This window comes from Acomys russatus, chromosome 25, assembly GCF_903995435.1.
Source record: "Acomys russatus chromosome 25, mAcoRus1.1, whole genome shotgun sequence".
Classification (NCBI taxonomy): domain Eukaryota; kingdom Metazoa; phylum Chordata; class Mammalia; order Rodentia; family Muridae; genus Acomys; species Acomys russatus.
Window position 1 is genome coordinate 43,436,453 of NC_067161.1, and position 15,908 is coordinate 43,452,360.

The 15,908-nt window shown below is 52.1% G+C and overlaps 1 protein-coding gene across 1 annotated transcript in view; it reads right to left on the reverse strand.

The window, feature by feature from the left end:
* The window catches only part of LOC127208831 (leucine-rich repeat-containing protein 75A), an 82,879-nt gene extending 67,018 nt beyond the window's left edge, over window positions 1–15,861 (reverse strand). Inside the window, exon 1 of the mRNA XM_051168472.1 lies at window positions 15,507–15,861. Coding sequence (XP_051024429.1) covers window positions 15,507–15,752 — 246 coding nt within the window. The 5' untranslated portion in view covers window positions 15,753–15,861. The remainder of the gene's footprint in view (window positions 1–15,506) is intronic.
* Between the last annotated feature and the right edge of the window lie 47 nt (window positions 15,862–15,908).

Genomic DNA, 15,908 nt, shown 5'->3' on the forward strand with positions numbered 1-15,908 from the left:
GCAGATCTCTACTATGAGTTTGAGGCCAGCAAGGGCTACACAGTAAGATTCTGTCTCAAGCAAAAATAAACAGCATAGGGAGGTTTATTGCTTGCAGCAAGCAAGGAGAAAACTGGGAACCATTCAAAAGAGCGTCTCCCTAAGCAAGCGCATCAAGGGGTTCTTATTGGTCAAACACATTCATTCACTGTCATATGCAGACAAGGGACACGTGAGCATGCTCAGTTTAACACTGTGCCCTTCCATACACGGCATTCTCAGAAAGTGGGGGGCAGGGTGCAAACACACCTGGGGAACGGTGCCTCATACCTCCAATCTTAGCACTCAGGAGGCAGAGGCAGGTTCTGGAGTTCAGGGCCAGCTTTGGTGACGCAGTGAGTTCGAGTACAATTTGGACTACACGATGATACCTTGACTCTTAAAAACAGGGGAAAAAAAAAAAAGAAAGGGCCAGCGTAGGAGTTAAAGATGCCTGCTGTGCAAGCCTGGTGAGCTGAATTCAAGTCCTGGAATCCACATAAAGGTGGAAGGAGGTAGCAGACTGCACAAAGTTACCCTGACTTCCACACACACACTCTGTGACGCAGGCACCCACACGTACAGAAAGCGCACACATAAAAATAAGAAAGAAAACGGCAGACACGACACGAATGCACTTGAGAATTTCATTTTATAGTGAACAAAATTTACTCTAAGCTACCTAGCCCTAGGTCAGAACGACTTCCCAATCTTGGCCGGCTGCTTCTAACTTCCCCTGGAGAGTCTTCGAGTTTCAGAAGCTGGAAGCCCAAGTCACATGGTCCAGATTCTTGGTGGGTGGGCCTGGCTTCTTTGGCCTGGTATGTGGAGTAGATGTGCACAAGTCTGTGTTTAGTGCTGTTTTAGTGTGTATCCCTACTTATGAAAACAACTTCATTGTAAAACAGGATGCTGTGCTGCACCACCAGCTGCCTCAGATCCATCTAGAGTTTATCCTTCTCTCTTTTAAGTCTCACGATGTAGTCCAGGCTAGCCTGAAATTCATCATTTTTCTGCCCCAATTCCTTAGTTACCTCTACATCTGGACTTAGCATGTCTCCCTGCTTAAAAAAAAAAAAAAAAGTACATATGCAGGTGTGTTTGCGCTTGCACGTGCGCTCGGGACTCTGAAAACCTGAGTTGTAAATCAATCCCGCAGTGGATGGAGGGAACTGCCTCACACTGACCTATGATCTCCACACACTCACTGTGGCCTGCATGCACCCACACACATACACACAAAATAACATGGAGGTGGGGGGGGGGAAGACGCTGATGGGTTGCGGATTGCTGGCTAAGAGCCCTTGCTGCTCTGGAAGAGGACCTGGGTTTGATTCCCAGCACCAACATATTGGCTCACAACTGTCTTAGCTCCAATTCCAGGGGGCTTCTCCACGTTCTTCTGACTTCCAAGGGCACCAGGCATGTGCGATACACAGACACACATGCGGGCAAAGCACTCACACACCTAAAATTAAATAAATAAATCTAAAAACACCAAGAGGCCCCTCTGGATACAGATACCTGGCTGCTGCCAAGTATAACTTACTTATAACCCAAGAAACGGTAGCAGTAACAAACTACTACAAAAGGATGCTTTCTCTTTAGGAAAACAGAGGGCTGGATGAATTCCCCCAGGGCTATCACTTCCCCCTAGACCCAGTGGCAGGAAGCAGGAAAGAGCAGAGAACACAGAATTCAACAAACCGCTTTCCCCTGCCTCCTTTCAGACATTCTCAGTGTGGGGATGGAACGGGACTTTCTGTTTGGGGGTGTCGGGGTGGAGTGGGGGTATCTCTCTCTGCAGCGGAGTCTCTCCCACTCTCCTGTGCTTGTGCTTTCTGATTCAGACAGGTGTAGCATCCACAGTATCCCCTCAATGGATTCCCTAGCCTTTTTCACTTTCCCAGAGCCTCTTGCACAACTGACATTCCGTGGAAAAACAGGGGCAGGGGCACAAGCCACAGAGGTCCCCAGGGTCCTCAATTCCCTGAATTCTTGGCATTTTGCATTTCCTCTTGGGAAATAATAAAATCAGCTGTTTATACCTCTGGCAAACCCATTCAAGTCCATTATCCTGTTGCATGGTAAAGCCTGTCCCATTTAGATGAAAGGTTTTTTCTTTCTTTCTTTCTTTCTTTTTTTTTTTTTTTTTTTTTTGTTTTTCGAGACAGGGTTTCTCTGTGTAGCCTTGGCCATCCTGGACTCACTTTGTAGACCAGGCTGGCCTCGAACTCACAGTGATCCGCCTGCCTCTGCCTCCCGAGTGCTGGGATTAAAAGCGTGCGCCACCACACCCGGCTGGATGAAAGGTTTTTTCATCACCAAGAGTCAAGGAAAGAGGCTGAGGGGTGACTTGGAGGACCCGTTGGCTTCCTTGCAAGGAAGCCTTCACAGGAACAATCCATTCCTCAGAGCAAGGAACTGAGGCCTGGGGGTTGACTCCGTCAGTGAGGAAGCTGTAGACACAGAAGGAACCCAGGGCCTCCAGAAGTTTCTAACTCCACCTCTCCTGGCCACCAGCCCTTGGGAGTTACTTATATTAGGCACAGTTCTCCAGAGAAACAACCAATAGATGCATGTGTGTGTGTGTGTGTGTGGAGGGAGAGAGAGGGAGAGAGAACTTGGTTTATTTTAAGGACTTGGGTCATGTGATTGTGGGGGCTGGCGACTCTGAAATCTGTGGAGCAGGAGGACGGGCTGGAGGCCTACCCAAGACCTGGCATCGCTGTCTTGTTTTTGCTGCTGCTACAGGACGTGTGAAGGCAGAATCTTTCTTTCTGGGGCGATTACATCTTTTTTCAACCCCCCGATAGGGCCCACCCATGCTGCAGAAGACAATGTCCTTTTGAAAACGCTGAGATCTACACATTCGTTGCATTTAAAAATACCTCTAGCGACATCCAGATTAATGGCTGACCAAAGTGGATGTCATGGTGTAGCCGAAGGGACACATAAAATCAGCACCGCTGTGGAGGGAGGGGTCCTTATCACTTTAAATCTCTGCATTAGAGGCAAGGCCAAGGCCAAGTCTCCAGTATTTGGACTCAGACCTCTTGCTGTCTTCCTTCTGGGCCTGAGAGATGACTCTGACTATATGAGCTCAGCTGGACTTGACTCTTTAGCAGCTCCAGAAAGGACCTTAAGCTGCCTAAGCGTGAGGCCCTGAGTGAGTGGAGCTCAGCTGTCTATCACTGGACAATGGGAAGAGTGGGTAAGAAGTCACTGTGTCCTTCCCGTGTGCTTTTTAGCCGGAGCCATGGGACCATCCCCTCTCCCCCCCCCCCCCCCCCCCCCCGCCAGGTGGAATCGCCCCCACACATCCCTGTTCCTCAGGACCTCACGCTCCTTCCGTGGGTGGATGTCCCAGGGGCTGCTGCCATCACTGCTGCAGCAGAGAAGGAGCGGTGAGCTTTCCTGGCTACAGGGAGGAGGTGGCCATCTCCCCTGAGGATGGGAGGGATCTTCGCCTGGCTTCTGGGAGGCTCCTGAGTGTGTCCACGACTTCCATGGACACTGGGAGGGAGGAAAGAAGTGAGTGAGATGAAGGGTATAGAGATGGGTGAGGGGGAAAGGCCCTCACCATAGCACTAGCAGGAGTCCAGTGCTCTCAGCCAGCTTGTGCCCACAGCACTAGCCATGGTGAAGAACGAATCTTCTAGCACATGCACCGCTCAAGTGGGACCTGTCCCAGGGTGCTGCTCTACATCTGTCCTGACTCCTGGCTCCTTTGGTTTCCTGGATAGGCTTCTAGACTTTTCTAGAGCAATTTGTAGTGGGTGGAGGTGGAGTTGAGTGGTAATGCCATTAGGCGAGAAGCAGGCCCTCAGTCGATTGATAGCAACAGACGGACAGACTGACACACACACACACATTTTATGTCTGGAAAACTGTCTGAAATTCCACCCTAATGCCTTCTCTCTCCTTTCCAGGCTTGCGCCTCCCTCCTGTGGTCCCATTCCCAAGAGCCCCTTCTTCCGGCTCATGGAACAACTTCGCTTTGAAATGTCCTACTCCATCCAAACTGTTTCTAGTCTATCATCCCTGGTTTTGTGTCTGAGTTTCCATATACTGAGGCAGCCCATTCTGTGTTCTTGAAGGCCCTGGGGCCGTCATATCCAGCTTCCTGGAAACCCAGGCTAGTGTGCTGCCCACCACTGCTTTTACTCCGAAACATCACTCCAGGGGGACATGGATGACTTATAAGTCTGCAGCTGGGAGTAATAAAAGCGCAGTAGATCAGCACAACCTAGGAAAACTAAATTGACTGGGGTTACTGAGTCTGGAGGAACTGGGATTAAGAACAGGGCATGGGGCGCACCCCGACTATAGCTCCTTGGAACTACTAGAGGGAGAAATTTAGTGCAGGCAGCCTGGGAAGCCAGAAGGGGATTCCTGGCCCCAGGGAGTCTGTAAAAGGTCAGTAGGGATGGATGCCACATCTCTGCTTGTGTCCTGGCTGCCCAGATGGAGTCCAGACCCACTCAGGGTGCCTTGCTTCTAGCAGATGCTCGTTAATAGATAGGAGTGTTGAACAAGAACCTCCTAGGACAGCGGCTCTCATGCGGGTCATGACCCCTTTGGAGGTTGGGTGACCCTTTCACAGGAGAGGAGTCGCATATAAGATACCTTGTGTACCAGGGACTTAGATGATTATGTTATGATTCATAACAATAGCAAATCAAATTTATGGTCACCACAACAACACAGGAAATAGGGTTGTGGGTTGTGGCAGTAGGAAAGTTGAGAACCACCGCCCTAGAAGATTCTGGAGGAGGAGGATGTCAAGCACTGGATGGGAATCCCCCCCCACCCCCACCCCGAGACAGGGTTTCTCTGTGGAACTTACTTTGTAGACCATACAGAGATCCCTCTGCCTCTGCCTCTGCCTCCCCAGCGCTGGGATTAAAGGTGTGCACCACCATGCCTGGCAGGTTGAGAACCTTAAGTCAAGGCCTGGCTGCCATCTCACAACACTGTTCCTTGGCTTTGGTGATTTGGGAGGCTGTGCTGAGGATTTGGTGGAGGGAGTGGCCGGGCCAGCCTCAGCTCATAAAGATCTGAACTTCTCCAGAGGCTCACCAAGGCTGCTTGCTTCTAGGCCAGCTGTGCAGGGCATGCTGGGCACGGGTACCTGAGTAGGGCTGAACTGCGATGGTGCTGAATGGGCTGAAGGCTGCCTGTTAAGGAAACCTGGGTGACGGGTGACCCAGCTTCACTCACCAAATGGCTTTCATACTCCAAGTTCTTGGTCTGGCTGGGCTGCCAGGAGCAGAGTTAAGCTCTACCAGGGAGGCAAGGAGCTGCCCAGTGTCAGTCCATCACTCCAGCCCTCACCGTTTCCACACATTCAGGTTAAGAAATGACATCCTGCAAATGTCACTCGGAGAATGTGCTTGGGACAGTGGTCCTGCCCATCTTTCTTTCAGTTTTTTTGAGACAGGGTCTCTCTCTCTCTCTGTGTTAGCCTTGGCTGTCCTAGATTCGCTTTGTAGATTAGGCTGGCCTTGAACTCACGGAGATCTGCCTGCCTCTGCCAACCGAGTGCTGGGACTAAAGGCGTGTGCCACCACGGCCCAGCTGCTCCCCATCTTTCAATGTCTGTCCTTCCTTCCTGCTCCTGCCACTGAGGGGTGGGGCAACTCTGTGACCTAGAAGGAGCTCCTTTACCCTGCTCATAAGAAGGGGACACAAGCTACTTGCCCTAACTCAGAGAGCCTGGGGGAAACCAAACCAAACCAAACCCCGAAACCAACAGCTTTACTAGTCTCTAAGGCAGACACAGGCTTCCATTGCTTCTCCAGCCCTCACTACCGGGACAGCACCTTGGGAGACCCAGTCCTGGCTCAGTTCCATGAGACGGACCCTAACTCCTCTCTGGGTCGTTTGTGCCTCCCACTAAACATCTACACTCAGTACAGAGGGTCTCACCCATCTATCATCCATTTCCTCCACCAAGAGAAGAAGGGGTTGGCTGGATGCACGGAGCTGGGGATCCTAGCCAGAGTAGGGCAAGGTCGTCAAGGACCCTATCAGAAATGCCCTGAGTCAGCACCTACCTGGCACGGGGGGGAGGGGGGGGCACTAGAGAGCTCTCCCATATTTCCTGTGCAGCCCAAGTCTCTGTGCTCACTCATATGGGGGAGGGCTGTGGGTATGCTATGCCTACCACAGGCTGTGGCAGGAGAGGTGCTGGGCTGGACAGGTCCGGGGTGGGATTCTAGACTGTTTAGGTTTAGGTGTTAGGCACCTGCCCACAGCACATAGGGAGGGAATCCTGTTCGGCCCAGGAGACAACCTGAGGCTCAAGGCCTGAGCTCCAGGAGGCACAAGCTGCATGGATGAACTTCAGATGCAAGAGCTGGTAGAAGAGTCACAGGCCCCACCATCTTCCCAGGCTACGAGAAAGCAGGCTTCTTCCAGAGCGCAAGCTTGAATGGTGAGAGATTTTTCAGGGGAGCGGTAGGCTTCCCTTTGAGGTCCTGTCCCTTGCCTGTGTCCCTTGATTCTGTTCCATGGAGATATCAGCCGTAGGATGGGGAAAAGTCAGTTCAGAGGACCCAGATGGCAGAAAGGTAACAGGCCTGACCACTGGGTAGCTGGGTCCTAGTTAGAAAGTGGCAGGTGGCCTGAGTGTCTGTGACCACGTATAAGCCCCATGGGACAGAGGGGGAGAATTCAGAGGCCAGCGTACCTGTGAAGACCCCTGGGTCGCTCTCAATCAGAAGCAAGCCAGGAGCTGGAATCTGAGGGGCCATATATAGATAGCTCTGATTGCCCACCAGCCACGGTGGTGGCCATTTCTGCTCCTCTGACCTTTCTAGAAGGAGCGCCCTGACTAAGAACAGTAATTCCCAGCTATGGCAAGCACACTGCTTAGCTGAACACACATGCCTGCTGTCATGAGCTCTTGGTCCCAGCCACCCTCTGTGAAGCAGGGCACAGTGTGGCTGGGGTCCTTCCCAGCAGGCTGCATGCTGCATCCCCACAGCTGAAGCTGCCCCTTGAAGGGGCACTCGGTCTCTGGGTACATTAACTCAATTGTTCTTTTTCCTCTGTGCCCATGTGCCCATCTTATTTCTTTTCTTTTTCCTTTTTTTTGGTTTTTCGAGACAGGGTTTCCCTATGTAGCCTTGGCTGCCCTCCAACTCACAAAGATCTACCTGCCTGTGCCTGTGCTGGGATTAAAGACATGCACCACCACTGCCTGGCACAGCTACATGTCCTTAATTTCCATAATGACAGAACACTGTTTTTTGTTTGGTTTTTTTAAAGATCTATTTATTTTGTATAACCACTCTGCTTGCATGTACACCTTCAGGCCAGAAGAGGGCATCAGATCACATTCTAGATGGGTGTGAGCCACCACGTGGTTGCTGGGAATTGAACTCAGGACCTCTAGAAGAGCAGTCGGAGCTCTTTACCTCTGAGCCATCTCTCTAGCCCCAGAACGCTGCTTTTTATAGTATATTTTTTAAAGAGCATGGTGGCACACACCATAAACCAGCAATTGGGAGGTTGAGGCAGGAAAGTTATAAGTTTGAAGCCAGCCTGGGCCAGATAGTGAGACCCTGTCTGGAAAAAAACCAAACAAAAAAACCAAACAAAACCAAACAACAACAACAACAACAAAAAAAAAAAAAAAAACAAAAAAAAAAAACAACCCAGTAACACGAGTCATCTATTTAAAGAATTTAAAAGGGGCTGGGATGCAGCTCCTTCGGCGGAGGGCTAGCCTAGCTTACAAGAGGCCTTAATTGGATCCCCCAGCACTGCATGAATTAAGTGTGGTGGCATACTCCGGGAATCCCAACACTTAGGAGATGGAGACAGGAGAAGTCCAAGGCCATCTTTGGCTCTATACAGAGTTGGGGCTGGCCAAGGGAGGATACGAGGGGTACAGAGGGAAGCCCACAAAACTCAGGTAGAGTAGCCAGAGGCGTTTGTTTTGTAAAGAGGTTCATGTAGTCCAGGCCGGGCTTAAACTTCCAATCCTATCTATACCTACTCAGTGCTGGTGTAAAAGGCATATGCCACCATACCTTGTCCCAAGAGATGTTTTAAAAAGTCTGCTTTTTACCCATGGGAATCAGTGATATTAAAGTGTGGATACAGAGACTCAAAGAGGAGACACAAGAACAAAGTAGACAGGGAGGAAGATGGGGATTGACAGGAGGAGACAGGGCCAGGGGCAGCTCTGCCGGGGAGCATGGTGCTTTATTCTGCTTTCTGCTGCTGTAACAAAATGTCCCAAGCTGGTAATTTATACAGAACAGAATTTCAAGTTTATTTAGCTCACATATCCAGAGGTCTGATATCCAAGGGCAAAGCATGGCATTTGGAGAAGGTATTCTTTTTGCTTTTGTGTGTGTGTGTGTGTGTGTGTGTGTGTGTGTGTTTGAGACACGGTTTCTCTGTGTAGCCTTGGCAGTCCTGGACTCGCTTTGTAGACCACGTTGGCCTCCAACTCACAGAGTCCCGCCTGCCTCTGCCTCCCAAGTGCCGCACCTGGCTCGAGAAGGTGATTTTTGCGGTGTCCTTACAGCAGAGAGAATCTCAATGGTGAGACAGGGCAAGCAAGTGTCAGCTCAAGCCACCAGTCCCATCACCGGAGCCCCACCCTCAGGAATTAATTTATGCTAATCAGCTGCCAAAGGCTAGCAGCCAACCGCCCCCCTCCCCCAAATATACTGTCATCATGAAGCTGGACGTTAGCTGTGTCACACAGGATCTTCGGGAGGGCACATTCAAACCATAGCACATGGGCCTCACACTCAGAGTGAGTCTGCCTCTGTAGGAAAACACACTTGGGTACTCCCTAGCCTCAGCTGGACTCCTATGTCTATCCTGGTTAAGATAAAGTTAGAAACATCCAAATGCCACATCCCTTTGAGCAGCAGCTGTCGGCAGAACTCCATATGGTTGCAGCAGCCAGGAGTCTGAGCTAATAAAAGTTAGAAGAAGAGGAGGAGGAGGAGGAAGAGGAGGAGGAAGATGAAGAAGAAAAAGCAGCAGCAGCAGCAAAGCTGGGAGGTGCTCCCAGGGAGCCACGTGGGCACTACTCAGAGCCGGGGTGGGCGGGGTGAGGAGAAGAGCCAGCGCTGTCAGAAGGGGTCCCGCCCCTGTGCAGCATGCCAAGGTCTAGACCTCATTTTGAACACTCCACTGCTGGAGTAATGGTGAGGTCTTCTGATGTGGATGACTGGGCCTTTCTCCTCCAAGTACTTAACGGGAGGATGGCAGAGCAGGAAGGAGTCTGGGCAGCTGTGTCCTCCCCCTCCACAGGCATACGCCCAAATCCTTAACCTCCTGGCTGGGCCTTTCAGGACAGGCTGAAGTTACAAGGACCCTGGAATTGACGTCCTTAAACAGGAAACCCCCCCTGTAGCCCCAGCACTCGGGAGGCAGAGGCAGGTGGATCTCTCTGAGTTCGAGGTCAGCCTGGTCTACAAAGCGAGTCCAGGACAGTCAAAGCTACACAGAGAAACCCTGTCTTGAAAACCAAAACCAAACCAAACCAAAAGAGGAAGCTTTTCACTTCTGTGCGTGCCAGGGCACTCAAACCCACAATGCGGGCCCACACCAGATGCTGAACCTACTGGGGCTTGGATCTTGGGCTTCCAGCCTCTGGATTGTAGTTGCCGATAAGTTAGTCAGCCTCTGGTATTTTGTTTTAGCAGCCTGAAGGGACTAATATAACTGGCAAAAACACAGCCAGGAAGATCTACAGTAAGGACCAACAAGTACACACAGATGTGTCTGTGAATAGCTCTGTATGCACTTGTGTGTTTTCTCACCTAAGACTTGAAGGTGAGTCAGACGGCTGTCTGAACATTTCTACTTAGGGGAGGGGACTGTTTTCCAATGCCGACGCCACCTCTGTGCGTCCTGATGGGGACAGGGTAGTGATACTAGTCTGCTGGGGAAAGCCTCTTATTTACTGGAGGTAATGGATTATAAGGAGCAGTTATTGGAACCCAATGATCAGGAGGCTACCCTGGCCAGAGTTCAGAGTGGAAATAATGGAGAAATCTTAGCCAAGCCCAGCAGACTCCCAGGAGAGCACACCATGGGCAGAATGGGGCAGAATGGGCTGGAAGGAAGTGTGCCTGAGACGTTTAAAACTGTGTCGTTTACAGGCCAGGCATGGTGGCCCAGGCCTGTAATCCCAGCAGAGGCAGGTAGATCACCGTGAGCTCAAGGCCAGCCTGATTTACATGTTGAGTTCCAGGAAAGCCAGAGCTACATAATGCATAAAGAGACCTTGTCTCAAAAAAGAAAAGAAAAGAAAAGAAAAGAAAAAAAAAAAAAAAAAAAAAGAAAGAAAGAAAGAAAGGAAAAACCTAAAACAAGCAAGACTACAGGGATTTTAATGAAGCCTAACCATAGGCCAAGGTACCTGGTGTAAGGCTTCATTCCTCAGTCCCAAGAAGGCACACAGAGAAATGCCCCGATACTGGGGGAAGGGCAGTAAGACCACATCACCCTGCACATCAGAGGTGGAGGCCATGGCAAGAGCTCAGAAGAGACACTGGATTTAAAAACAGCTTCTGGCAATCTCTAAAATGATGGCATTTGTTCCAAAAAGAAGAAACCCTCCCCTGCCCCACCAGGCTACTCTAGGGCCTGTGGTTAGCTTGGCCACTACAGAGGTTGCTATGCCCCTGGCCAGTGTCCCTGGCAGCTGTAGAAAGCAACAAAGCAGGTCCTGACATTAGAAGCCTCTGTGCCTTTATCACTGGAAATGCTTGCAACGCGGATCGGAAGAGATCAAAAAGGAAGGCTCCTCTGCGGAGGCAATTCATGTGATCCTGCAAGAGCTCACCAGGAATAGGGAGGCCCAACTCTCCCATCAGGCTTTGCTCTTCTCCTGCCACCTCAGCAGAGGCCCCAGACTACACCTGCCCTATGGGATCCTGTAGTGCCAAGGCTGGGCAGCATGCCACTCCTCTCTCCAAGAACACCTCAGCCTGGCCGGATGCCAGGCACAGTCAAGCTTGTGGCCATCAGGGATTTCCTGAAAACTGGCAATGCCCAGAAACCTAAATGCAAACGCACAGCAATCTCACAGCCATACTGGCAGCCTAATAAATCAGTTGCAGGGCTGAAACAGGGCAAGCAAGTGTTTCCTGAGGACACACCATGCGACAGTCTATACACGTACCTCTATTGCATAGAAACTGGCTAAGAGCTATTAAAAACCTGCAGGTTTTCAATACTGTACCATGGATACGGGTGATGGTGGGTCTCTACTCTCAGGAAGTGCATGGCTTTGTCTGACAAAAGGTTAAAAAAAAAAGTCACGGCGGGGGGGGGGGGGGGAGGACACTATGAGTGATTAAACACTGTGCACTACGTTAGAACTGATATGCTAACTAGATGCCAGAGCGTGGGCTGGAGGCTCAGGAAGGTGGCCCACCAAAGGTAAAGAGCATGTGTGGAAACAAGATGGTACATTCCAGGTGGAGGAAGAGTAAGAGGTGACAGTGAGGGAACCTGCCTGCTTGGAGTGTGGTGGCCTTCCTATTGGCTCACCTATCAAGATTCTCTTAGGAGGGGCATGGGAGGGGAAAGATGACCTTCGAAGGTCACCATGCGTGTCTCTCACAGACAAGGGGGTCAGCAGGGGCTCTCCAGGGACTTGGACATTGTCCAGCTCCTCTTGGGTCAATGTGCATAGAGCCCTGTGTGTTTGGGTCTTGTTAGTGGGCGTGGTTTCTGCTCCTTGGGCATAGGACAGCCCTGCTATTCTGGACAGTACCCGGAGCCACAAATCCAGGTCATGCTGAGGTGAGGCCGGTCAGACCAACAGGAGAACAGCTCTGCCAATCAGGGACGCACCACACCAGGAGTAAATCTGCCTAGCTGGACTCTCACAGGGAAGCAGAAGCTGGGGTTCGGATGAGAGTCTCTAACATGTGGCGCTCTGTAGAGGTGTTGGAAGTTTTAAGAGGTGGGGACTCACGGGAGATCTTGGGCCCCTGGCTCCTTCCTGCCTGGATGAGGTGAGCAGCATCCTCAGCCACACACTCCTTGCCTTGATGTGCCTCCCTACCACAGGCCCCAGTGAGCACCTCTGAAGCTATGAGCCAAAACAGAGCCTTGCCCCTTAAAGTGGAATACTTCATGTATTGGTCATACTAGCAGCTGACTAAGACAGAAGGGATTCTGGCAAACTCGGAGACGGGTCACCCGGGGCGTGGAGTATGCCGTCTCCTCTTATTCTACTATTCCATGAAACGGGACAACAATACAGTCTGAAACTTTGGGGACAGAAGATAAGCCGCTGGACTGAGGAGGCAGTGACGGTGCACCTTCCATGCATCCATCACTTACTCTCTGTCAGACCATCTCTTCCCCAGGACTCCTTAAAGATGGCAAGTCTGAGCCCCCAAACCCAAGATGCACGAGGAACCAGGAGGCCTAGGTGAAGAGTTGATGGGTAAGAGTGGGGAGGGAATGGCTTCCTGTATTCTCATGAGCACATACTCCAGACCACTTCTGATCCTGGAACTCCTTGCTTTAGGCCTGAAGAGAAAAGGCACACGATCTTGCCCTTAGCCCAGCTATCCCCAAAGTAGGCCAGATCCTCTTGGTTGCCATGAGAACACATCTTGATTGGCAGTGCCAACAAAATTTCACACACTTGATAGCATTTGCTCTGCTCAGCACCCAGGGTCCCTCTCTGGGAAATGAGAAAACACAACTCAGAGAGGCTAAGACAGGGCCCAAGGTCACAGCAGGCTGAGCCACCCAGGCTTGACCCCAGGCCTTTCTCAGTTCACACTGTTCCTAAAGCGAAGAGGAGGACTCTGTGATATTTCAAGGCCTGGCATCCTGCTTGCACTTTTGAACTATGTGCAAGACCTTTCCACAAGCGATAAGCTGGAGAGTCTCCAAGCAAGAAAACAGTCCCCGAATCTTACAAGTGGCACCAGCAGCCATATGCACTGGCTCACGATGAACTGCCATATGGTTCTGATTTGCTTCTATGTACAGACCACAAAACAGGGGAAACAGAGGCACAGAACAGGAGCACTGACTCCAAATTTGGGCCTTACAGGTAGTGCTCGCCAGCTCTGTGTACCTCTTGAAATTCTTTGCAAGATCAGGTGACTTGTCTGAGGAGAGTGTGTGAGGCTCTGAAACCACCTCAGAAAGATCAAGGATTCAATTCCTTGAGGACCACAGGAGTTACGGACCAATGCTTCCTCTAACCCCGTATGTGCTCTGAACACACAGAAATCCAGCGTCCACGGCTGGGCAGTAGCTCAGATGGAAGAATGTTCGCCTGGCTTGTACAAGGCCCAGAGCTTGATCTCCAGTAACATGCGAACTGGGTGTGGTAGCCCATGCTTGTAATCCTGGGGGGCGGGGGTGGGGTGGGCTACACAGTGAGTTAAGAGGCCACGGACATATGAGATCTTGCTTCAAAAACTCAAAACTCAACATTTATTGACAAACATGTTATCAAATACAGGAGAAAGTCCTATGCGAATGGGAGTGGTCAAACTGCCTTGCCTGCCCGGAGGAAACTAAGATGGAAATAGTATGGGGGCCGGGGTAGGGGGGCAGCGTGGGGGGCGAGGGGCTGGGGTGGTATTGGGAGAGCCACTCAGACTGCAGTGCAAATCTGGCTAGACATTCCACTTGCTGGTTTCAGGGTCCTAGAAAACACCCTGCTCATTTGTCACAGCCACTTGAAAATCCCTGAGCTCCATTTGCACATACCAAAGGCCAAGGACCATTTCCTGGAAGGGCTCTGATCCCCACATTACAGGCAGCTCGGGGCAGCTCTCCAGGTTCACAGCCTTCACCATCAGCCACAGGGCCACGGAGCCCCAGAAAAGAGGGAGGTCTGTTTAAACCCTGCCTCTTCTCTTTAGGCCTCCCAGGCCTGTGGTCGGAGAGGCGCCAAAAGAGCCAAAATACAAGACCCTAAAGGAGAGGCCCAGGTTCTATAATGCAGTGTGTAATTAGATCAGATACCCTAAGCATCGGCCTCCTCCCTGAGACCCACAGCCTCCACTGGTGGCCTTCTACCTTCACTCTCCCTCACCCCCCACCCCACCCCTCAATAAAGGCTTGTCGGTTTCTTCTGTGCTTTGGTATTCTTCAGAACAGCGCTCCCTGGACTGGGGAAACAGCATGCGATCCGTACAACCTTATAACCGTCTATTGTGCAAATAGCTTATAATGGTCTGGAAAATCCATTTTCTGTGTGAGCGCGACAGACAGTGTTACCATGGAGGCCATACAAGGTCGGCTTCTAGTTTTCAAAAGACAGGAGAAACACACATCACTAAAGTTATGTGGTGTAAAATGTCATCTTTCTTTGATGGTTCCACCCAGGGGAAGGTACCTGAGGATCAGCAGCCTCTGGGGCATCACTGTGGATGTCGTTAGAAAAACTAGAAGCAAAGGTGGAAGGCTTACGTCTCCCAAGTCCCCTAGTCTCTACTTCTTTCTGTTTTGCAGCATACACCTTAGGAACAAACTCCAGAGGCACATCATAAGGGCGTGAAGGAAGCCATGGAACAGAATTCCAGGGAGATGTGGATCCAATTAGGTTCTAGAAGCTCCTCCAGGAAGTTGTCCCTACGGCCTCTTCTACCAAAAATTGGAAAAAACCTTACAAAGGTCAGCTGAGGTTTTTCCCCCCGCCCCCATCTGCAGCAGACTGCTTATCTGCTGGGGTCTGTGTGAGTCTATACCACAAAGCCAGACCAAAGCAATCTGATCATGTTCTGCAGAGTGCCTCAGCCACTTTCCCCAAAAGAAACTGAGAAAGGAAAACAAAAAACCGAGAGGTGGGTGCCCCATCAGCCCTCGAACAGAAAGAACTGCTCAGATTTGTAGCTTGCCCCTAAGCAGTGGGGTCATGAGCAGGCTGAGGGTAGAGCACTGGCCGCAGCCTCCGTTCCTGCTGGGGAAGAAACCAAGCCTTGCTTCATTCTGGCCAAGACTTAGGCAGGGGCTCACGGCCAGGACCAGCAAAGTTAGGGGAGGTGAAACCACAACACACAGTATCTCCAGGTGGCAAATGACCTAGAGACTGAAATCTTACCAGCCCGAGAGACATGCCTCAGAAATTGGATTTTGCAGATAACTGAGCATTCCCCGGGGACCCTTGGAAGAGGGTGACAGGTAGGGGGCAGAGAGGACGAGAACCCTGGCCCACCCCAGGCATGCATCTGTCTCCTCTCTCATCAACTCTCCCTGGGAAACCTGCAGCGGAGAGGAGCAGCGACAATGGTCCAACAGGTCTCCCCCTTTACCAGCCTCTCAGGGTCAGCCTTCCCCACCCTAGCCTGAGGCCCAAATTCAGCGGGAACGCAGAGGCACCTGCAGCCACAGCGCTCCATCCCCGCGGAGGGGTGGGGGGCACCCTGGGCGGTGCCTCCTGGCGCTCATCTCGCCACCCACCCCTCGTAGGGGCGGGGCGCTCCGGGAACCGCCGCACCCCTATGCCCCCTCCCCGCGCTCACCTGGCGCAGGTGCTGCAGCAGCGTTCCCGCCTCCTCCCGCCGGCCCTGGCGCACCATCCGCAGCAGCTCCTGGACCATGCCGACGCGCCGGTGGTAGGGGGGTAGCCCAGCGCCCGCGCGCCCCGCCTTGTCCCCGGCGCGCAGTAGCAGCGACGCCCAGAAGTCGGGTCTTTCGCGGCGGGGGCCGGGCGCCGCGCCCGGGCTGGCTCTCTCCGCCAGGCTGCCCTTGGTCTGCCGAGTGCCCATGCCGCCGCCCACCCAAGGGCTGCGCCTGTCGGACCAAGGCCGCGTCCCCCGCCGGCTGCGCGCCTCCCCGGCGGCAACTTTGGGGGAACTGTTGCGCGCGGGAGGCGCGGGCGCGGGGCGGGGGCGGCTGCGGCCCGCGTTCCCCTCGCTCCTCCC